The following is a 24,295-nucleotide window of genomic DNA, read 5'->3' as shown; positions in this document are numbered from 1 at the left end:
GCTCTAATGTTCTTGCTGTTTGGTTGACTGAGTAGAAAATTAAATTAGATGCTATAAAACTGGTCTGCAGGCTTTTGACATTGGATCCATCAGTAAAATGTTTTTGAACCCATACCTCTAATATATATCTATTCTATTCATAAATTATACATATATACTTCTATAAATATATATTTTATGTATAAAAGCTATACACAAATAGATATTTTAAAATAAAAAATATATAAATATAATAGTTTTTTAAAAGATTTTGTTTATTTATCTGAGAAAGAGAGAGAGATCGATCACGAGCAGGGGGGAGAGGGAGAGGGAGAAGCAGACCCCCCACTGAGCAGGGAGCCTGATGAGGGACTTGATCCCAGGACCCTGAGATCGTGACCTGAGCTGAAGGCAGAGGCTTAACCGACTGAGCCACCCAGGCACCCAAATATAATAGTTTTAGTAATTTCTTCTTTTACCTCATGTCACTTTGAGGTCAGTTGTCAAAAACAGTTGGAAAATTGGTATGCCCCTGCCTAGATACAATTTCCTATACCCGTCACACTAATAAATGCCACATGTGTCTAGGGATTATTTTACAAGGTTGTTTTAAAGTCAGGCAAACAGCCTTTGGGGGAAAGGTCACTTTCCGATGACTAAAATTAGATTCCACCTTGGCAAAGGAAGGAAGAGTATACATCTGTTCCTATTCCTTGGGGGAAGGTCCTGATGGACAGAAAGATGTTTCATTAGGGACCTCCGGTTTATTCAGTAGTCGTAGTGAAAGAGATCTTAGTGTATAGGGAAGAAAGTCTGCACCATGGCACATTCTCCGGTGTGTACGTCCAGTCCGTTATTGTCCTGCTTTGCTCTGAGCAACCTCCCACCTTCCGGTAAAGACCCACACAGCTGACTGTCCTCAGGACCACGGTGGCATGCAGCATGGGATCCGCGTGCCCATTCCTCCGCCGTCACTCCAAAGAGCCCCTCCATGACCCTGGCATTGCGTGTGAGGCCAGGGTCGCAGAGGGGAGGCTGGGCTTTGCCTCGAGGAGCTTACTGTCCACGTGGAGAGACACACCAGCAAATAAGCTGACCGGGAACTGATGCTGCCTAGAAGAATGTTCGGATCCCGTGTGGACCTGGGAAACGTGCAGGCTTGCCGTCTCAGAACCCGGGTAAGATCCAGCTTACACTGATGGAGACCGAGAAAGGAAACGAGGAGAATTTCACAGAGAGAACTGGCCGCTGCTTTGTCCCAGAGCAGAGCAAACACGGTGTGGGTCTGTTCCCAGGCTACTCCCTGCAGAAGAAGGGGCTGCGGACAGGGCCGTGTGTGGCCAGAGGATGGAAAAGCCAGCTTGCTCGCTTTGTTTCTCTGAGGTGCTGTCTCTAGTGTTGTGCATCCAATTATGGTGAAAGATTAGGGAGGAGCCCGTGAAAAAATTAAAAGGCTGGAAGGAACAATATTTAAAGTGAAGCCACAGCTGCGCCTCATGTTTTTTTTAAAAGGTGAATGGAAATGACTGCTTGAGATAAACTGCAATAAACAGGAACACAGAATGCCAGCTGCCATTCCAGACAAGAGCTCTGCCCTCCCCACACAATTACGGAGGAAAAGCAGACGTCGACCTCCATTAACCCTCACGTCTTCTTGCCTGTAAGGGCTGAATACGCTTGAAGAACTCTGTTGAGTTACTGAGCCCTGGAGCCTAGCCTCACCTCGGCCACCTGGGGACAATCTTTTCAGCTTTCTGGGCCACGGTCTCCTTTTCTTTCAAGGGAGGAATTGGCCTGGTTGGTCTCAGATGCTATGAATATGAAGCCTCTTGGTTCTTTCCATCCTATCACCCTGTTGGCACACCTCTGTTAGCCAGCCTGGTCAGAAATGGGTTGTTTCAGGTAACTAGATTTTCCAGATATATAGTGTGTGAGTTACCTGTGTGTGTGGGGGGGTATTTTTTGCAGATATAATTCATATACCATAAAATTCACCATTCCATAGTGTACATTTTGATGATTTTTAGTATATTCCTAAGGTTGTGTAAACCACTGCTAATTCCAGAACATTTTCATCACCCCCAAAAAAGGAGCCCTGTACCCATTAGCAGTTACTCCTAGTTCCCCCTTACCCCACAACCATTAATCTACTTTCTGTCTTCAAAGATTTGCCAGTTCTGGAAATTTCTGACTCTCTTTTATCCATTTCTGCACTCTTTTCACCAGCTTACCCTACCCCTCCCTTTAATGTTAACAACAGCTACCATTGAATAAGTTTCTCCCTGGGCCAGGCATTGTGCCAGGTCCTTTCTGTATAGTATTTCATTTAATCCTTAAAACAACCTATAAGATAGGTATTACTATCCCTTTTTTCAGAAAAAGAAACTGAGGCTTAAAGCGTTTCTATAATTTGCAACTGTAAGCATCAGATCCAAGATGTTAACTTGAATCCAGATCCCCTGAACTTCCTGCCTCCTTTCTGGTCATGACTGTGTCCAATTCTCCTAGATCCTAAGTCCACCCCGACAGGGGAAATTGAGGACAATCAGCTTCCTGGAAGTTGATGGAGGTTGGGCTGTTTCATAACCATGCAGTGGCTTTTTGAACTGTTGTGTTCTCACTGTGATACTGAATGGCATTGGTGATTTTAGAGACTTCTGAAATGTCACCTGCTAGAAGAGTTCCCAGACAACACTGCCCTGTGTTAAAAAGTAGTCTCTGTAGCCAATCATGTGAGAACCAGAAAGAGCTCAAGATGCTCCCAGCAGGGGCGCCTGGACGGCTCAGTCGGTGAAGCGTCTGCCTTCAGCTCAGGTCATGACCCCAGAGTGCTGAAATTGAGCCCAAGCCCTACGTTGGCCCCTGCGCAGTGGGGAGTGTGTTTCTCCTTCTGCCCCTCCTCCCGCTCATGCGTGGGTGAGCTCTCTGCAAATAAATGAATAAAATCTCAAAAAACAAAAACAAGTTGCTCCCAGCAGTTTCTGTCTGGAATATGCTGCTCATAGGCGAGGAAAACTTTAGTTTCCAACTGTGTCCCCTCAGGATTTCATGCTGAAACACTTCCATAACGTAGTCATCTTTGTGGATTGCCCCTGGGGCTCCTTCACCTTCACCAGAGTTCCCATTCAGCCAGTAATTGGCTACTAAACTTCAACCCGGGGTGTTAGGTGTCTTCGCTCTGGTCCTTAGCAATTAAGAGTGTTCAGGGAGGGGCGCCTGGGCGGCACAGCAGTTAAGCGTCTGCCTTGGCTCAGGGCGTGATCCCGGCGTTGTGGGATCGACCCCCACATCAGGCTCCTCCGCTATGAGCCTGCTTCTTCCTCTCCCACTCCCCCTGTGTGTTCCCTCTCTCGCTGGCTGTCTCTATCTCTGTCAAATAAATAAATAAAATCTTTAAAAAAAAAAAAAAAGAGTGTTCAGGGACTGTTAGGGACCCTGCACAACAGCACTTGTGTCCACAGCTTCTATTTATATCACCTCCCTGTAGCAGGAGGAGAAGGAATGCAGTCAATAGGCAAAACCAACCTCGGGGTGAACTAATTGTAAACAAATGTCTGTCATCCGGACTGGCACCCCCGCACTATGTCCGCAGTTCTCTGAAATAGGTTTTGGAAGACCCCTGGGCCCTACAGTCGTTCCCCTTGGGTGGCCAGCCTGGACTTTAGGTCTCCAGGGCCAGCTCTCTCATGAGTAGTGGTGCTTAGCAAGCCAAACCCAGGCCTCAACATTGCCCAACAGCCCAGCCTGACATCTAGTCCGGAGGACTTGTTGAGGCAGATCAGTGCAAGGATGCAAAGATAAGAGATTTCAACAGCATTTCAGGAAATCTTTCTGGACTGATTAGTGTTAAGTGTCCCCAGTGGATAACATCAGATATATAAACGGAAAAGAAAATGTCCAGAAAGTGTCCATTCAGTGATACAATGGAAAGATACCAGGTTATTTAGCCTCTGTTTCCACTAATAATTGGGGTCTTTCCAGGGGATAAAATAAATGCAAAAACTTGAAAAAACCTGCACAGTGTAAGTATTTAGGCACTTGACATCCTAAAATGTACAATTTATCTTCTCATAGAATGATGTTTTCATATTTGGATCTTGTGGCAAACCCATGGTGATTTCAGTAGGAAAATAACTAGTATCAGTATACTTGGGTGTTCTTTTTGGTGTTTTTGTTCTTAAGAAAATTAATACAATTTGCCTAATGAATAAATGAGTTCTGCACTTCTGGGCCCCAGTGTTTAAAAGCCTCAGACTCCTCCGCACTGGAATGCTGCCTATAACCGTTAGAGTAAAGCTGTCTTCCTTATGAGCTGAGGAGAGAAATGAGAGTGACTTCTGTTTTCCTAAAGGAAGAGTGCTTTTCCACGGGGAGCTCCCGAATCCCAGTTGATTCCCTGGTGGTTGCTGCTAATGGTGATGATGCCGATCTCACCAGGCAATAGATAGCACTGAAGTCAGGGGTTCATTAATTGCTTCAAAACAGGCATCCTGGCAAGGCCCGGCGGCTGCAGATGAAATCCGCCTGGATCCGGAGTCTGGACATGCGCGGGGAACCGATGTGTGCTCGGTTAGAGAAGAACCCACTCTGTGTTCCATCTAGCTATTTGATCTCTTCAGTTGCTTAAAGCCAGGGTTCGGAAAGTATCTGAACCAGCAGCATCAGCAGCATCTGGGAACTTGTTAAAAAATGCATTTTCTCAGCTGCACTCCAGACCTTCTGAATGAGAAAAATAGTCTGTCTTTACAAGCCCTCCAGGTGACTCTCATGCCTAATCAAGTTTGAGAACTACCAGTTTCGAGAAATTTGTGACAGAGAGAGGGCCGCTTTGTATGTGTGCCCACCTGTGCAGTTCTCCACTGGGCATACCGGTGTTCCAGCAATCTCCTGGCATCCTGAGTTTCTTTACGAGCCATGGGGGACCAGGGTATTCATCACCTTCTGCAATAATGCAGCCCCCACCCCGTTCTTAGGAAGTTTTTTCTCAGTGGTGATTCCCATGCACCCTGAAGTGTGAGAAGCCCCGACTAGGCAGCAGTTGAGCATTGCAGATAGGAGGATGGCAGAAGGGGGATCTTCCAGGATTAGAAGTGAATTCAGTACTGAGGTTAGCATTACACAGCAAGCACACCCAGGGCCACCCGGGTGGCTCAGTGGCTTAAGCATCTGCCTTCTGCTCAGGTCACGATCTCAGGGACCTGGGATCGAGTCCTGCCTGCTCCCTGCTCAGCCAGGAGCCTGCTTCTCTCTCTCCCTCTGCCCCTTCTCCCCACTCGTGCGCACTTTCTCTCTCAAATAAACAAGTAAAATCTTAAAAAAAAAAAAAAAACAAAAAACAACCAAGCACATCCAATAACAAAAGGTTATTTCTGTTCCCTTGGTGAACAAGTAAAAGTAAGAACCAAGTGGAACTGGGGAGGAGGGGAAAATCAATTCAGGGCGAAGATGGAAGACAGGAAATTGGGGGGAAACTGTTTTCTTTCTCCTAGTCCCACAACTGAGTCCCGTCCCGGCCAGATGATTGCTGCTCCCACGCTCACATCTGCCTTTATTTCCACAGACTGTGGTGCTGTTCACATCAGTCGGGTCCTCTGATTTTCTAGACCAAACTTCCTTAAACGTCTTCCTTCTTTGGGGCAGTGTAAGGAACTCCTTCCTTTTCATCAGACAGGCCCTTTCCGACTACGTGGGTTTGCTCATCTGCGCAGGAGTCAGAAGGACGCAGCTGTTTGCAGTGTCCTGAGTACCAGCTGGGTTTAGGGCTAGGGTGTTATTTCCCAAAGCGTGTTCCTGACAGGCCTGGTGGCCCCACGGCTACCCCCACAAAAATACGGTGTGTCAAATAAATTTTAGAAATGCACAAGATACCCCCAATCTTTCATTTACAAATATATGTGCAGGTTAGCATGCGAAAGACTAGGTGGCCCCCGCTTCAGAGTATGGGGGCACCACAAGGCTTCTGGCAAGGTGAACGGGGCCAGAGGAGTGAAAGCAAGGCCGGAGGAGGGGACTTAGGAATGGCATCCGTGTGTAAGAGACAGGCACCACCCCATCCTAAATAAAGCGTGGAAAGGACTTGGGGACATGCCAGATTTGGAGAGGGACAATATCTACTCAAGCAGAACATTTTGCTTTTTCTTTTACCGAACACCCTTCTTTGTTCTTACCAGGCTCGGGTAATGGCAGCTGAGCAGTGGCACAGCAGGAAGGGCTGAGCATCGGCCTTTGGGGGCTGAAAGTGCTCAGTGGTCTGTGTTCTGAGATCGGGGCTCACATGGTGCCCTCAGAAGCCATTGTGAGTCTTATCTGACCGTGCACAGGGGGTGGCAGTAGGGAATTGGGCCACAGGCGAGGACAAAAACTCACTGGCTGTGGCTGGACAATGGTGAATTTCTAAGCACATTTTTACTCTCCTCTTGGTCTGGAATAGGCTTCCTGTCTCACAGTGATGAGCCACTGTTCCTCAGTTGCCCATTTGCTTTTTGCGAGCAGTTACCCATTTTCCATGTTTTCCTTTTGTTATAAGAGGGTAGTTCCCAAGGCCATTTTAGGAGTGGACATGGCTCCACATGCCGTTAGCCCAGCCACAGTGTAGTTTTGAGTCAGCCTTTTTCTGTACACTTCCCTGTTCCTCACACTGAGGCACATTTGGGTTTCGGGAGGTTGGAGGACATAATTGCCCTGCAGGTATAATTCCTTAGAGAACAAAAGAATTTTGAAACTACCCCACCCCCCCACACACACACATACACTACACATATGGGCAACTGGAAGGAAAATCATTCCAATTGTTGAATTTTAAGAGAAAAAATGCTTTACTAGTCAGTTGAATCGTAGTTACTTGAAATGTTAGGAATGGCATTTGTTCCAAAAGGAAGATTAAGCAGTGGTATCAAGGAGAGTGGCTCTGAGGAGAAGGTATTTGTTTTGTAAATATTTGCAGTCATGGTTGGGCCTTGGTGTGTGTGTTTTCTCCTTTTCTGAAACACATCACACCCATTTCTGGAAAGAAGTAGATCTGTAACTCTTAAGTCCCACGTCATATCTCCAACACGACACCAACCATGATTTGCCTGGACACCTCACTCATCAGTGTGGAAGGGCAGAAAGATCCAGCACCAGAAGGATGGACTTGAATCCTAGGTCTTCTAACAGGAGGGTAACCTTCCTTCACCCTCCAGTCCCTCATCTTCAAAGCAGGAATTGATGGAGCATTAACCCAATAGCTACCGCTTATCACACATTTACATTACCACCAGGGCCGCTAAGCAATTTCCATAAATTTCTTCATTTTCCTCGCAACATCCAGTGAGATCTTTTACCTCTGGACTGGGAAGGGCTTTCTAAGCACAAAGCTGCCAACGACACTTCAAAGAAAGCAAGCTGTTGACGTAACTACGTTAACACTTAGCTTTAAACTCAAAAGGACTAATACGCTTAATATAAAAATTTCAAAACTTCAAATCTTTATAGGAAAATAAGCAAAGCTAGAAGTAATTCAGAGAAAAGCAAGCACAGTAACTAAAAAAAAATCTGAATATTTAATATCATTGGTAATCAAAGAAATTAACATAAAAATACCACTTTTTGCCTATCAAATTAAAAACAACAGCATTTTTTTTTTTCAGTGAAAACACTCAGGGGCTCTTGGGTAGCTTGGTCGGTTAAGCGTCTGCCTTCGGCTCAGGTCATGATCTCAGGGTCCGGGGATCGAGTCCTGCATTGGGCTTCCTGCTTAGCGGGAGCAGGGACCCGGCTTCTTCCTCTGCCAGCTGCTCCCCCTTGCTTGTCTATCCCTGTCTCTCTCCGTCTCTCTGATCAATAAATAAAATCTTAAAAAGAAAGAAAATACTCAGCCAGGATGTAGTGAAAGCCACACCCTTTTACGTTGCTGGTGGGCACGTAAATTGGAACAGCTTTTCTCTAGAGCAATGTGACAAAATGTGTCGAGTCTCAACAAAGGTTCACACTCAGTCTCAACAAAGGTTCACACTCAGTCAATCTGGTAATTCCACTTCCAGGAACTTATCCTGAGGATATAATCAGACACCCGGGCAGGGATTTATGTAAAAATGCTAACTTCTGTGTTATTTTTCATTGGATACAACCCAAATGACTAACAATAGAAGGTAACGCCATAGGATAGAATGATATACAACCATGAAAATTGCGTTTTAAGAGTATTAAATGATATGAGGGAAATTTTCAAAATGAATAAACATGATCCCAATTTTATAAAAAGGAAAAAATATATACATAAGCCAAAAAGCTAAAAAGAACTATCCCCCAAACCCCAAAATGTTAACAGTGATCTGTATCTAAGTGGTGGGATTATGGGTGATGTATATATTATTTACACTTTTCTCAATCTGTTCAGTGGGATCCAGAGAGAGAGAGAGAGAAGGGAAGTGTGGGAGATTGTGTATAATAAAACAGTCCTCTTCAAGCTGGTCATGAAATATCCAAGTATAGAGAATTGTAATTAACGTCGGTAGAGGTATTTTTAAGGCCTTCTCCAGTATCGCTATCTCTAGTGTAAATCAGTAAAGTAAATCAGGAAAGACAGACATGGAATCAAGGGTGCGTTCACACATTCACACCAGGGTAGGTATTTTCTTCAAATAAAACCTCTGCCAGGCTAATGTTGGGCACCAGCGTATTGTTGAACACTAGTCATTAACATTCATATTACCTGCTGATTTTATTTTTGGATATTCCATTTCACTCAACAGTTTTCTGACTGTAGAGATTATTGGGTGAAAATCTCTTTTGTATTTTATATGAATTAAGAAATAGGTTCACTAACTACACTAAATCTGCATGGCAGATAATGGGATTTTGAAATGAACTTATGAAGATGTCAAATGATATCAAATGGTTCTGTTTTGGCAGAACCATCCCAAGCACCAGCCTGCATATGTGGGAGGGTGGGTCGCTTTAATTAAGGTATCCGGCAGCACAGTTGCAAGCGGTTAGTAAAACTAAAAGCCTTCTTGCTCCCCTTTATGGTAACTTTGTTACTTTCTCGGGGCTCAGTGCTGAGCTCCCCAGCAGACAATGTATCAGCATCGCCTCTGGAACTGTAGAAAGCAGTCTTCTTTGGGGCTGTTTGCACACACTGTAGCTCTTTCCTGTGACACAGCTCCAGTTGGTACATGCCAAAATGGAGGGCTACCCACGTAAATAGATACAGATATAATCAGTAAGAGAGTCCACAGAAAGCTCTGGTTTCCAAGAATTTAAAAATGTTAGGGAAAAAGAGAACAGAGATGAGCTGTCCTTGAACTAGAAGTTCGCAAACCTGTTAAAACTAAGTATCTGCTGCTGGAGCCTGAGGTGTGTGTTTTACACTTGATCTTAGCCAAAAGGCCAAGAAGCTATGGGGATGTGTATTTTGAAGACGGCAGGAAATTCTGATGCAGCCTGTTAAGCTGGCAACTGAGAACCACTATTTTAGCAGCACTGTGCTGTCATATATTGTATTCTGCTCTGTTTAATATGGTGCCCCTAGCCACCTGTGGCTGTGGAGCTCATGAAATGCAGCTAGTGTGACTGAGGAGTTGAACTTCTAATTAATTAATTTTTAACCTAAATGTAAATAGCCACGTGTGGTTCATAACCACCACGTTAGAGCAGCCTTGACCTACAGCACACTGCCTTCACTGGGGGGTGAAAAGAGGCTGCTTTTTGAGCCCACCCTTTCAACAGGTTGTGCATTTCATCACTGACACAGTGATGCTGGGATGATGGCTCAGAGCTTGCACGTGTAGTTTCTGGGTACTGGTGGCAGCAGATGTGGCTCCAGAACCTCCAACGGGAGGATCAAGGGCCGTCTTGCCTTCCGTAGCCACGCTCAGTCGCGTGAGCTGCATTTGGTAATGTCATTTGCTCATCGCCTTCAGCCCCCTGCTCAGAACATCTGATGGGGGCGCCTGGGTGGCTCGGTCGTTAAGCGTCTGTCTTCGGGTCAGCTCTTGATCCCAGGGTCCTGGGATCGAGCCCCGCATCGGGCTCCCTGCTCAGTGGGAAGCCTGCTTCTTCCTCTCCCACTCCCCCTGCTTCTGTTCCCTCTCTCGCTGCGTCTCTCTGTCAAATAAATAAAATCTTTAAAAAAAAAAAAAAAGAACATCCGATGGTGCTTCTCCCATCCTTCATCGTCCCACAGAACAGAAAACTAAGCCCTCGCTCTCACCCCAGGATTTCTAACTCATTATGTTTGTTTTTGTAGTTGTTTTATTTTTAACTAAGGAAATCATTTCTAATCTTCTCCCCTGTTGCTTAAAGGGTATAAAAGTTCAGCATGGTGAGTTTTTATGGGACTTTTATGGGAAGCCAAGTGTTGTAAACATATCCAAATTATCACAGTAGTATAGTTTCCCACATCCTTTTGCTATGCACACCGACCTGACTTCCCTTCAAAATATGAAACAGATGGGCCCAATTAGAATTCTCCAGCTATTCCAGGCTCTATGTTAGGGTTTCTCGTGTTCTGAACCCGGTGAGATCAGAACTCTTGAACAGACCGCCAAGACAGTAAGCAAGGTGCGGGCAGGGGCTGCGATCATCTAGCCTGGGCCAGGTTCCACCCGCACCAACCATCTCCTGATGGCTTGGTGCATACTGGTTGAATGAATTAATATTCTTGCAACAGAGAAAGTGGGCTGAAGGGACTATATACAGGAGAGAGAAGACAAGATCCAGGGAAAGACCACATTTGGGATAAAAGTGATTTGAATGGGGACAAAGTGCTGGCGCTCCATGACTTCACTCTTACCCGCTGTCATATCTAGCAGGTAAGAAGAAAGATTACAGCACCCAATAATCTAGGTCTCTTCCAGTGACGACCACTTAGTACCACCATGGTGATTTCCTAGACCCGGGATCGTGAAAGGCTCTGAAGAACTGCAATTGCTTGCGGAGGTGAAACCAGGAAAGACTGGGTGTATTCGGCTCTTGGTAACTCGCACACTCTTGTGCTGTGGCCTCTGCGTGTTTTCTCTGAGGTTGCAGTTCGAAGAAACTTATCATCAGGCTCTGGCTGTGATGTGTCTGCCCGCTTATCAGCATTTTTTTATTTTCCTGAAATTTTAGGCACAGAAAAATGAGAGAGAATCTATCCGACAGAAGTTGGCACTTGGAAGCTTCTTTGATGACGGCCCAGGAATTTATACCAGCTGTAGCAAAAGTGGGAAGCCAAGCCTTTCCTCTCGGTGAGTGTTCTTTTCAGCTGATCTTCTGATATGTCCCTAATGGATTTTGTCATCTGACTATATGTTTAATAAAAGATATCTTTTAAACCCTTGAGTATTTTTTCCCCATAATACTACCACCTTTATTTGGATTCTAGACAGCCCCCTCCCCATCTGTTGGGTTTGTATTTTGTTTTTTAGTTTTTGCCCAGCCACTTGAGGTCATATTTCTATATTTCATTTTTTTCCCCTAAGCACAATTCAGATTTTGCACTGTGATGGGGGAATCAAGCCACACTGTTAATCAAGCCAGCGGATGCTTAGAGAAGTGTGGCAGACCACCAGAATTCCCCTTAAGCAGTCTCAAAGCATCCAGCTCCCCCCGCCCGCCCCCTGCCAGCTCCCGATATATTTGATTGCAATGAATACTGGTAACTGAGAAATACAATTCCCACTTTGATCATTCAATGTTTATTACAGTACTTAACCTGTCCTCCAGGCATTTTTCCTTTATCTTAATTTATTTCAGGATATCATTGCTCATTTATTGTAATTTATTTCAGGAGATCATTGGTCATTTGCATAGCTTTTAATTTCAGTTAAAATATATTAAAATTATAATTTTACCTAGAAAACAGGGCTATAGACTAGAGCTTCCCAAACTTTAATATGCATATGAATCACTCCCTGTATACTGGCTATATTTACCATGTTAAGCCAGGTGTGGGAGACACACGGTAGCGTTCATGCATTTATTCAACCGGCAGATTTCCACACTCTCCTTCCTGTGATGCCCAGAATTAGACACTTCAACGTCTATTTAAATCTATTCTATCTGGCTCTCAGTAAGCCTTGTATTTCAGTCTCATCCTTAGAGACTTATCTGAATCAGCAAAAATCAGAAAGCATCTAAGCCTCGGCTGGGTGCCAGCTGGGTCTCCTAGGATTCCCTCACTTTTCTCACGTGTCATTCCAGAGCTGGAAGGCCAGCCTTCCCTTTGCCGAAGAGCACCTCTTTCTCCTCCCAGCAGGATGTGGCAGGAGGAGCTCTGGCCTGGGGACCGGGAGACTGAGGATTAGTCCTAGTCAGTTTCTGATTTTGAGACTTTAATAATTTCGTTGTACCATGTCTGAGTTTCTTTGTTTTTGTAAAATGAGGACATTTGACCATATGGATCTCTATTACTTTTCTCTAATATTCCCCAAAGCACCAAAAAGTTTTCTTCTAGAAACCCCACCCATCTCTCTGCTCAGCAAAGTCACATTCATCTGGCCCAAATGGGAGGGTTTTTTTTTTTTTTAATCAAAGTTACACAAACACAAACACACACACGCATATAAGGCTCTGAAAATAGCATTAACAATAACTACAAGATGTATAACAACAACACAAAATAAAAGTTACAGTTCCCTGTCCTATCTCTCTCTATCTTGTCCCATACTCCAGAAATAATAACTTTTAACTCCTTGGCTATTTCTTCTGGTAATTTACCTGTGTATCTCTAAAGACTATTTTCTTAGTCTTTACATAACCATTTACTGACTACCAACTATAGAAAATGGTGATTCACATCTTTTACAGCCTTCCCACAGACATGTCAGTATAACTCCCCCATTCTCCCTTTATAATTATTTCACAATTTGGGGTCAAATAATGGTTCATTGTTTACATTATTAAGATCATTGATTATTTACACCGAACCATGTAGTAAGCTGTGATTACTTGAGAAACATTGTTTGTCTTGAAATGCAAACTGCCCCATTTTTCCCTTTGCCAGTTCATGGTATTATCTTCCACTGTGTGAGCGTATCACACTTTATTCAGCCCCTCTTCTGATTATAGGCACTGAGTTGTTTCAGAGGTTTTGCTCTTGTAATCAGTGCTACTTATAAACACTCTTGAACCTGTCTCCTGCTGTCCACGTGTAAGAGCTTCTCTGTGGTGCGCACCCAGGAACAAAATGACTAGGAAAATACATGAATGTTCACATTCAACAGGTATGCCAGAAGCGTTCTCCAAAGTGGTTGCAGCAGGTTACACTACTGCCAGCAATGTTGCAGAGACCCTGTGGATCCGTAGTCTTTCTGACACGGTATTGCCGATCCCTTTTACATTTTTGTTAATTAAACGGGTATTAAATAGTATTTCATTGTGTTCATTAGCCATCTTTGCTTCCCCTTCTGTAAAATGTCAATTTGGGTCTTATGTCCAAATTTCTATCTGATTCTTTATGCTTTTAAAATTGTTTTATTAACATTCTTTCATCGTGATACTCATCCTTATCTCTTCCCAGGCTGTTGCCTGTCTTTTCACTTCCTCACTGTGTCTTTTATGACCAGAGTTCTTTTTATCAAACTTTCATAGTCCATGCTTTCTGTGTCTTGTACAAAAAAAAATCTACCCCAGGGTCCAAAAGACATTAACCTAGATTTCCTACCAAGAGTTGAAAGCGATTTTTTAAAGTCCGTAATCAATCAGGAGTTGGTTTCTTGATATGGTTATGGAGGAGACGCCTAATTTCATCTTTTTTCGGTTACGTGACCATTTTTTCCATCCTGTGTATTAGACAATCCCTCTTTTACTCACTGATCTGACAGACCACTTCTGCATATACTGTACATTAATGGGAATACATTGTTTTTTTGGTTACTGTTTCTATCCCTGCACCGATACCATACAGTCTTAATTACTGTAGCCTCAGAGTAGGTCCTAAAATCTGGACAGGCAGGAAAGTCCCTCTCCTCTTTTTCTTCGGAAGTGTGCTGCCTGTGCTTGCTTTTGTATTCTTCCATGTCAACTTTATATCATCTAATCAAGTTCAGCAAAATACTCTCCTGGGATTTTTACTAGACTTGTATTGAATCTATAGATCAATTCAGGGAAGAATGCATTTCCACAATATTATATCTCCCTACCCATCAACATGGCCTTTCTCTCCTTTATTTAGATTTTATTGAATACCTCTTATTAAGGTTCATAATTTCTCATTTAGAGATATTATACATCTTTTGTTGTATTTATTTCTAGATACTTGGCATTCTGATATTATTTTAAGTTCTCTTTGATACTGCATTCTCGTTGTTTTGCTGCTGGTGAGCAGAAATACAGCTTCGTTTTTATACCAGTCTTAAATACATCCACTTTGTTATATTCCTACTATTTGTCTGCCCTCCTGTTACTTCTAATAAAGTTGTCTGCAGATTCTTCGGGATTTTTAATACTATCATCTGAAAAACAGCAGCTTTATTTATTGCTTTCCAATCCTCACGCCTCTGCTTTTTTTCTTTTATTGCATGGGTAGGGCCCTAATATATTGAGGATTAAAAATGGTAGTAGTTGGAATCTTTAGCTCATTTCTCATATTAAATGAATACTTCTGTTTCCTCATTTAGGATGATGTTAATTTTAGGTTTTCTTTAATGTTTCTCTTTATGAGTTCATTATATTCCCTTATATTCAGAACTTATAAAGAATTTTTATCATGAATAAGTATGTAACTATCACATGCTTTTTCTGCAGCTGTTGAGATCATTATATGATTACCTCTGTTAATCTATTAATGAATTATATGTATAGATTTTTAAAATAGTGAACAATCCTTCCATACCTAGTATAAAGCAAATGGATTTTTTTCAGACACTATTGAATTTCATTTATAATATTTTGTTTAGGATTATTACACTCATATTCATGAGTGACATGGGTCTGCTGTTTTCTTATAGTGTTTTTTTTTTCTTGTTTTTATATCAAGACAATGCTGGCTTAAAATTTGGTTGGCTACTATTCCTTCCATAATGTCTAAGAAAATCTGCATAATATTAGAATATGTTATTTCTCACCTGTATAACCATCAGGCCTGGTATTTACTTCATGTGTTTGCTTTAACTGCTTCCAGTTTTAGATGGTGTTAAGATTGTACACGCTTCTTATATCTTCTTAGGTCAGTCCTGGTGGGTTGTATTTTTCTAAGAATTTGTCCCATTTTGTTTAAGTTTTCAAACATTTTTGAAATGTGGCTTTCTCATTTTACAATAGGTATTAATTATAGGTAAGTTGTTTAAAATGTTTTCTACATTGTCCATGATTTTTTCTGAGTTATTTTTGTTTGTTTTGATTTCTGCCCATCAACAATTAAGTGCAAAATGCTAAATGCTGTAAGTGGACTCTGTGGTTGGGGCTTGGTGACATACATTGTTTCCTCCGAGAGACATTCCCTGACCACCCAATTAAAAAGTGAACACCCAACATACTTATCATTTTCTCTCCTCTTACCCTAATTTGCTTTTCTTTGTGGTCTTTATCACTACCTGATATTGTATTATATATATATATATATTTGTGGGGGTTTTTTTTGATCCGTTCTTTGTCTTTGTTTAGCACTGAAATGTGGGCTCCTAGAGAGCAGGGCTATTTTGTTCTCCACCATAACTATTGGCTAAATAGTGCCTAATACAGGGACACTTGGGTGGCTCAGTCAGTTAAGCGACTGACTCTTGATTTCGGCTCAGGTCATGATCTCAGGTTCCTGGGTTTGAGCCCTGTGTCAGGCTCTGCGCTTGGTGGGGAGTCTGTTTGAGGACTCTTTCTCCCTGTTCCTCTGCCCCTCCCCCTGCTCACTCACTCACTCTCTCTCTCAAATAAATAAATCTTTTTAAAAAATAAAAATTAATAGTGCCTAATATATAGTCACTGAAGATTTGTTGAATTAAGGAACGATGAACTTCCCCTTAGAATGGTCAAATAAAAATGCAACTATTTCATTAGGGTGCCTCCAAATAAAAGTATGTAAAGCTCTTTTCTTTTGGACTCTAAGTTGCCATGGAGAACTCTCCAGCCTCACCCTGAGAGGTTTTAAGCCTGGCTGCCGGTATTTTGAGACTCTAGCAGGGGAATGGTCGAAGGTTCATCATGTAGAATGTTATTGAATTCCTTCGATGTCGGTAAAGGCCCTCCGTTTGATACTTCAGTTGTGTCTGAGTGTGCCCCATTTCAGAGCTCCTCTGGTTCAGCCTCTCAAGGTAGTGAACTTCCTCGTTCCGCCAGGCCACAGGTGGTCAGGGCAAACAGAGGGTCTGGATAGTCAGTCCTTTCAGGTTTTCAGTCAGTCTTTCTCTGTGTGCAGTCCCAGCCCACTCCCTGGCCTGCAGGTGTACCTGAGCGTGTCAGGGACGCTGCGCATGTGTTCCTCCACCAGCCATCCCTGCGAGCACCCAGCAAATTGAAATGTCAAGTCAAATACCTCTCACCCATCTGCATTTTATCTTCCAGCATTTGTTCACACTCTCTTGTGTGCTCTTATCTCCTTTTCCACTTTCTTTGCCCCTGGAGGTTTATGCCTTCTTTCTTCGTTTAATATTATTTTACCAGGATTTCGGAAGAGAGAGTAGACAAATACCCATGTTGAAAATGCCACGTTGAACTAAAAGTCTCATGAACGTTTTGGCCAGATGGCTTCCCGGGGATGGTTTTCATTATTTCTAATAGCAGAAGTATCTTCTCAAATAAAATCCTGTGCAGAAATCCTGTGTGTAAAACCAAGCTACCCTCCTGTGGTTCGGGAAGACTGAAGAAGAGGGCCTGGGACACCTGTGCCCAGAAGATGGCTCCCCGTCATTTCCCCTCAGTGCCGCTCTTCGTGTTCCCCCTTCAGCCTCCCTCCCCAGGCCTCCACGGGAGGGCTTCTCTCTAGCACTCCCTACACGCCCCCAAAGCCCACCTGAAACTCTTCAGGCAGAGCCAGATTTGAAAACCCCTGAGTCATCTACCCCCGGTGGAGACACAGCTACCGAAACCCATATGGATTTCACAGTAGCTCATAACAAGCTCTGCTTGTTGACTCGCCATAAGGAAGATTATTTATATCCTGTTTTTTCAGATGTTTTCATCTCCACATTCTGGGATGAGATCATTCGCTGTGAGAACACAATGACTTTTTGGATACCCTTTAGGATGATGGCTAATGATGAGACTTAATGTTTCTAAGAAATATCACTTTATCCCTGTAAATGGAAAGTCTGCAAAGACTGACTGTCATTTCCCCTTGTCAGTAATAATGTAAGAGAAAAGCCTTAGGAAATGTTCAGTTGCAATTGTGTAACCCACATTCGCCCTCCCTATTAGAATTAATTTTTTTCTAATGTATTACGATCCCTGAAATTCTTCATTGAGCCAGAAATACCTCACCTCTTACTAACAAAAGGACTTGAGGGACGTTAGAACTTTGAAGTCCATTAGTATGGTGCTCCAGAATGCACCAGAGTACTTGTGCCGAATTATTAAATCATCAGAACCAGGTAGGTCTTTTTTGACTGTATGACTCCAAAGAGCTCAGTGCTCAATTTTAAATGAGGCCGAGGACTTAAAATTAATTGGCCAAGCAATGGATTCTGAAGTGCTGAGCTTACTTTAAGATGAGAGGTCCCCAAGTAAGTGGGACCTTTGGCAAACTCATGGGGTTCTATTTGTGTATTTTAAAGAAGGTGCATTTACCCATAAAAATTAACTTCATACACACGGTGTGAGAAATTTTGAGGCAACATGAGGGTCTTCTGGGAAGACATGTGTGAGCTTCTCCTGTGAGTGTAAGTGCCTCCAAGTTGCCCTTTGGGTTTCAGCCCCACTGAATTTTTCTAATTGGAGCTGTCTCCCAAAGCACTTTTTAAAAGAGTGACAAGCTGTTAAATGTAAGCGAGGCTTACAATAATCCCATAAAGACATTTCATGCCTAATACTGCAGCAAAAGAATTTTTGATATTGCTTCATAACTCAACTAATTAAATTTGACTTATACTGAAATGCGGCAAATATAGGAAACACCATTTTTTCTTCAAAACATACTAATCCACACATAATCAGCCTTTTCAAACTGGGACTGTATGACCTTTGTTATTTTTCCCTGTTTAGAAATGTTTCGGTGAAAGCTTTAAGAAAGCTTAGAAGGAAAGGAGAAAAATAAATTACCTAGTCTACTTTTGAAATAGTTTTCTAAGAAATATTCAGTGTAGTCATGTTCTTGAAAAAATAAATATTCCTTTTCTCTTATTACTAGTATCATACTTTCATATAAAATACTTTTCATTGACCAATGTAATCTTGAATCACTGTTATATTTTGGATTCTGAGTTGATACAGCTCGGTGTTATTAAAGGACTGGGAGCTGGCTTGGCTGCTATGAGAGCACAGACAGAGCGGTCATTAGTAATAGCGAGGAAACCTTTCATTTTTTCAGACGTTACAATCTGGTCTGACATTGTGGAGAAAACGTTTGCGACCTTCTCCATTCTGCTTTCCTCAGACTAAACATAAAATAAACCTGACTCTTCCCTCTCTTCTTACTTTACCCCAGGACAGATCTTTATTTACCTACATATAAATATAAATACAGTCTTTTACTTAAAGTATACAGCGGGAAGGTGTAACCTAGAAGAGGCTATGCCCTTCTCTCTAAACATTGTAAATATTATGAAAAACAGAAATTCCCCAGAGAGCTTTTGAGCAGCTGGTTTGAATAATGATTACTGTTTACGCATCTCAAGTATTCCAACATCCACAAATCAGAACCCATTTCTTTGTTATTCTTATAGGTTTCTTAGTGAATGGCTGAGGCAAGACCAATAATAGATAGATCCCTACCACCTTCTTTTGTGTTTGGGCTGGGGATGGAGGCCGCAGAGGCACCTGGCCCAGGGAGTTGTAGCAACTGGACAGATAGCAGTGGTCAAGAGTGCCTTTAAAGAAATTGGATTCACAGGAGCTTTGAATGTGAGAAACTGGGAATCTGTATCTATAATCTGCCACAGGATCCCAAGAGGAACCAGCATCATTTTGCCAGGAAAGTAAATCATCCTTTTGTCTCTAACAGTAATAATTTTTGCATTATTTCCTGGAGAAGGAAGCAGCCTAGTCCTATCTATCCAGCACAGGTAAGGAAAGAGGTTGTCCTATTTCAATGCAATGAAATTTGCTTTCTGTGGCATCTGCCTTGAAGTAATCGGTACATCCTGTAGCAACCTATTTATAACGTGCAACATATCTTTTAAACTTCATATTAATCTCCTACATGTGTACCGATCATTTGCTTAAGAAACCCTTCATGTAAGTAATTCCAAAATACATGTCGTTGCAAATGGTACTTTACAAATTATTTTTTATACTGTTTGAAAAACGATTAGGTAATCTATAGGAAACCTATCATTTTTTTTATGTCCTCCTCTACTATTCTAAAATATCACATTATTTTAAAAGTAAAGCAAGATACGAAGGGGATCTTTTGAGGAGTCATAAGAATAAAATGGCAAAACAAATTTAATTATGTAAGCAACTCTTCTCTCTCACAAACCTGAAAGAAAAGTAAAATGGTATTTGTGAAATTTTCTTTGCCTAATAGCCTCACTTTACAATAATGCCAATGACCTCAGTTTAATTAGGTGCAATTAATTTTGTGCAAGCGAAAGTTGACATCTTGCTAGAGGCATAACCAGCTGTACCCTGTCTTATGAATTTTTTTATTATCACCAATGAGAATTCAATTGTCGGAGCTATTGCAAAAGGGTGGGAGGCAGGGAGGAAAAGGCCACAGGGCTGCATTTTATATTTAAAAATGGCTCCAGTGGACAGAGAAATGTTTAATTAAAAGAGCTTCTAGGAATGATTTTTCTTTGGCACATCGTCTCTGACAAGTGATCATGACTTTATTACCGCAGTTCGCACTCCCTTTGGACAGTGTTCCCATATATGTGTCTGGACACCTCAGCTCAAATGAAGACCAGGCCCCTTTGAGAGCTCACAAAGCACTCCCTGCTGCGAGAAAACACTCCCACCGACTGCAAGTGAGCCGTGTCGTCTGGAGGTTTATGCAGTCCTTTTGTTCAATCTTGTAGAAGTTCTGTACCCCTCAGATTGCTCTCGTCCAGATTAGCACATGCATTAAAAACCCATGGAAGATATTTTGAAAAACCACTGCCACCACCATTCCACATGCCTCCTTAACACTTGTAGTTTTTATTTTAGTGATTGAAAGAAGCCTTCTAGACTTATTTGGATAGACATTTTTATCACCTGTGTCTTGTATATACAAAAAAAAAACACGAAGAAAAAGTAAAATATGCTGGTTAAGATGGTCTGAAACCCTCTTCACGTTCAGAACTCTCCATTTAACCACTTTGCATCCAACTTGTCAGTCTTTGCTTCTCCCCACAGTGTCCCCCTCTGAGCCCTCAGATGACTTTGCGAGCCACCGGCCTTGTCCTGCGGGTTGGATGCTCGAGCTTTGTTGTTCTTAGCAGATGGCCTGAGTACCTGAACTACCCGATCCCACCTCTTCCTGAGTGGTTGTTAACTGGTTTGTTGGCTGAGGGAGTGACAGCTCAGTGACGCAGTCATGCCACCAGCAGCCGGGGTGGCTGACATTGTGAGACACCTGACTTTAAAGATGGCAAAATATGAACAACCATGCTTCATAGAATCCATGAAATTCAGTAGATCTGCATTCTTTTGAATGACTGCGTATAATTCAAATGACCACAAATTAAATCATGAAAAAGAATGTCTTTTTCTGCAACCCATGTGTACTCTGCAACCAAGCCTAAATGGTCTCCCAGCTTTTTTTAAACATGAATATAAAAAGTGGTGAAAGCAGTGGTTCAGTGTACAGGAGAGTAAAAGAATTTGCACGTGAGATTGTCGCCAAATCCAGTCACCCCCTCAAAACATGCACAGGCACTGACTCCCCAGCTGCCATACCTTTACCGCAGACACATGAACATTACCAGCGGTCCGGAAGCAACAAGCATTTCTTCATCCCAGCAGCTGAAATTCATCAGCAGGTCGGACAAATACAAGTTTAAACTCTGTCTGGGCAGAGGAGTAAATAAGCAGGCTGGCTTTAAAAACACAGACGTTGAAATGTATATCAATTACTTCCGAGCCTGTAATCTCCTGCAGATCTGAGGGGGAGAAGGGGATTGAGACCGGGCCTGGAAGGGATGTCAACAGTTGAATAAAAGAGTCCATCTCCAGAAATGTGCACTTCCAAGAAAACAGTTCTTGCTGCCCTCCAAGAGGATCTCCCGCCCCCACCCCCCTGCCAAAACCAAAAGGCCAGCCTGACTCATACGTGAGTCATGCTCCCTGCACAGCCGCCTTCTGAGTCACACACACAACCACCGTCTCCCAGCCGTCACACATTTCATCCTACTCACCTTTTCTCCAGCACACAAGTGCTAATCAACTCACCCGTTACCCTTTTAATTCCCACTAAATGCCCACACGTGACAACTCAGAGGAGCTCAAAGGAGAGAAATTCAAAGTCAACTGAATTTCTTCCACCAAAACAGATCTAGGTATATGTCCTGCCATTTTTCTGTGCATAATATATCTTCACATTTCCGTTTACAAAATTGGAATCATATACTGTATGATACGATACTTCCTGCCGTCTTATAGACTGATTTTTCTTCACTCAACAGCGTATCAGGAACATTTGCCGTGTTCGTAACTGTTCCTCTACGTATATTTTTACTAGCTGCGCCATGACCATTATACTTTTCACCAAATCTACTTAATCAATCTCTTATTGGTGGACATTGGAATTGTTTCCAGCTTTTTGTTTTGTTTTTCTTTTGCTTCCTTTTTTCACCTTTTTTTCCTTACATTCATGAATTTACTCTCTCCTTCTTAAAGTGCCCTGGCCTCTCAGAACAGACTCTAGTTCCAGAGTAAAATACCAGCCTCGGGACCTATGCAGTTTAACCTCTGAGTCCTAGTTTTCTCGTATGTAAAATGAGGGTCATAATACTTTAGTGTATCTGAAGGTTGGAGGTCATATATATATGAAGTGCCTTAACACGTAGTAGATGATCCAAACTGGTAGCTCTTGGGGCGCTGGGGGGCTCGGTCGGTGAAGCATGTGAATCTTGATTTCCACTCGGGTCATGATCTCAGGGTGGTGAGATCAAGCCCTGCATCGGGCTCTGCACTGGGCATGGGACCTGCTTAGGATTCTCTCTCTTCCTCTTCCTCTGCCCTTCCCCCACTCTCTCCCTCTCTTAAAAAAAAAACACACACACACACACACACTCTTCTTATTTCAGGATGTAAATTGCTTAGAAATCATTTGGCTTTGATTAAGATGAAAGTAGACCACATTTGTACCCAAGAGAGATGACTGTTTCTTTATTCAATTGTTATTCCAGTATCTAAAGAAGCCTCATTCTGGTCTTCAATGCATGGTAGAAAATATTTCAGGCGAAATGCTTTTTTTTCAACTTTAAAATGCTATAATTCCAAATTTAATTACATGTAAGTGGTCGTTAGTGAAGAAACTGGACACTGATATGAAATGAGAACCAACAGCTGTCTGGGGAATGCAAGTATTTATAGCTCTTGGGAGACTTGGGTGAGGATACAGGGGCTGTGATGCTTCACCGAAGAAAAGCTGGTGAATGCCACTTCCCCTTTTTCTATCGTTTTCTTACATGGTGAGAAGATTCTGTGGCCGTGTGGTGTTGGACGTCCTCCAGCCATCATGTGAACATGTACAGATGGAAGGTCCAGAAGCAGCCTTAGAAAAGGAAGCGGAAAAAGAGATTATGTGCAGGATTAGAAGAAAAAAAACCTAGAGAGGGCCACTCACACCCCAGCCACCTTTGGAGCTGCCCTCCTCAGCCTTCACAGAGGAAGCCAAATGCCTGAGTCCTGTAAGATGTGGGGTCAGGATGAGACATAAAGAGACATGGTGTCCCCTCTTTTTTTTTTTTAAGATTTTATTTATTTATTTGACAGAGATAGAGACAGCCAGTGAGAGAGGGANGAGAGAGGGAACACAAGCAGGGGGGAGTGGGAGAGGAAGAAGCAGGCTCATAGCGGAAGAGCCTGATGTGGGGCTCGATCCCATAACGCTGGGATCACGCCCTGAGCCAAAGGCAGACGCTTAACTGCTGTGCCACCCAGGCGCCCCCATGGTGTCCCCTCTTGTCCCCAGTCCTCTCTGCGGCATGGAATTTGAAGCTACCGTGAACTTCTCTGGGCATGTGCCTTGCAGACGGTGGGCTTTCCCATCTCTCCTGCCTTTATCCCCCCTCTCCCCAACTCTGATTCCCCTAGAGCTCCCTTCTTCTGCAGTTCCCTGCCCCGTCCCCTTGCAGTAACTCTTCTTGGTTAACACCTTATTTACTAATGGATGTCCAGGTCGTAAAAGTATTCTTTACTCCTATGTAAGATAGGGAGTATCTACTTTGTGTTATTCGAGTTCTCTTCCGATGCTCTGTATATTCCACATTTCTATTTGTACGTTATGATTTAATGATTAAGCACTGGGCACCTGTTGGAAGACTTGGTACCTGTTCAAAAGACCTGATTTCTGTTCGTGGTTCAACTACTAACTATGCATGCACTTAACAGAGGGGTCATGAACTGTAAATGCCTTCAGGGGTCAGCGAGAAACATAAATGAGTGGAGAAGCCCAGATACAAGGCAATAAGGAGTAGCGGGGACTGTAGCAAACTAGTAACTGTATGCCCTGGCCAAAATGGACAGCAGCTACTCAGCACCAGCCTGTGGGCGCCATGGAGTTCCCGGAAAAGGTGTTCCCTGGTCCTCGAATGAATGAGTGAGTGAGTGAACAGTTAAACATCCCTTCTGTAGTATAAAAATCATTTATATACTTCTGTGTGTGTGATGATATATGCTGGACCAGCAATATTCACACCAGTTATGTAAATACCAGTCTTCCTAAAAGTCCAATAAATGAGCATCCCATGCATTACACACCATTTAGTGAAAGAATTAACATAGTCCCACTCGAGTAAAATAAGAAATATCATTTTAGAATAGTATTTTCACAATAACAAATAGTGGGTAGTGGAAGAGGAAGGGGCCAGGGTTTGGGGATGGGCAATGGATCAAGGAGGAGCGGCAGCTCATTTTAAGCCCCCTCAGCACACCCTGCAGAGACACCATCGCACATTCAGGACACCTGGAGCTCACCAAAACCTCAAGCATTCCCGCTTGCTTTCTTCACGACAAATCCTTAGAAAAATGAAATGTGTTTACACCTACCCTTGGGTAATTACAACCCACATTTTATACTCCTTCTCCTTTGAAAGTTTCTTGAAACAAAAAAAAGATA

The 24,295-nt window shown here is 42.7% G+C and overlaps 1 protein-coding gene across 7 annotated transcripts in view; it reads left to right on the top strand.

The window, feature by feature from the left end:
* LOC100472458 (schwannomin-interacting protein 1) overlaps positions 1-24,295 on the top strand; it is a 559,220-nt gene that overhangs the window by 516,600 nt on the left and 18,325 nt on the right. For all 7 annotated transcript variants that reach the window (XM_034663788.1, XM_034663784.1, XM_034663798.1 and 4 more), the window contains one exon: positions 11,071-11,189. In XM_034663788.1, the coding sequence (XP_034519679.1) occupies positions 11,071-11,189 (119 nt within the window). The remainder of the gene's footprint in view (positions 1-11,070; positions 11,190-24,295) is intronic.

Source organism: Ailuropoda melanoleuca, chromosome 1, assembly GCF_002007445.2.
Source record: "Ailuropoda melanoleuca isolate Jingjing chromosome 1, ASM200744v2, whole genome shotgun sequence".
NCBI classification, from domain to species: domain Eukaryota; kingdom Metazoa; phylum Chordata; class Mammalia; order Carnivora; family Ursidae; genus Ailuropoda; species Ailuropoda melanoleuca.
This window is presented reverse-complemented; position numbering and strand designations above follow the sequence as displayed.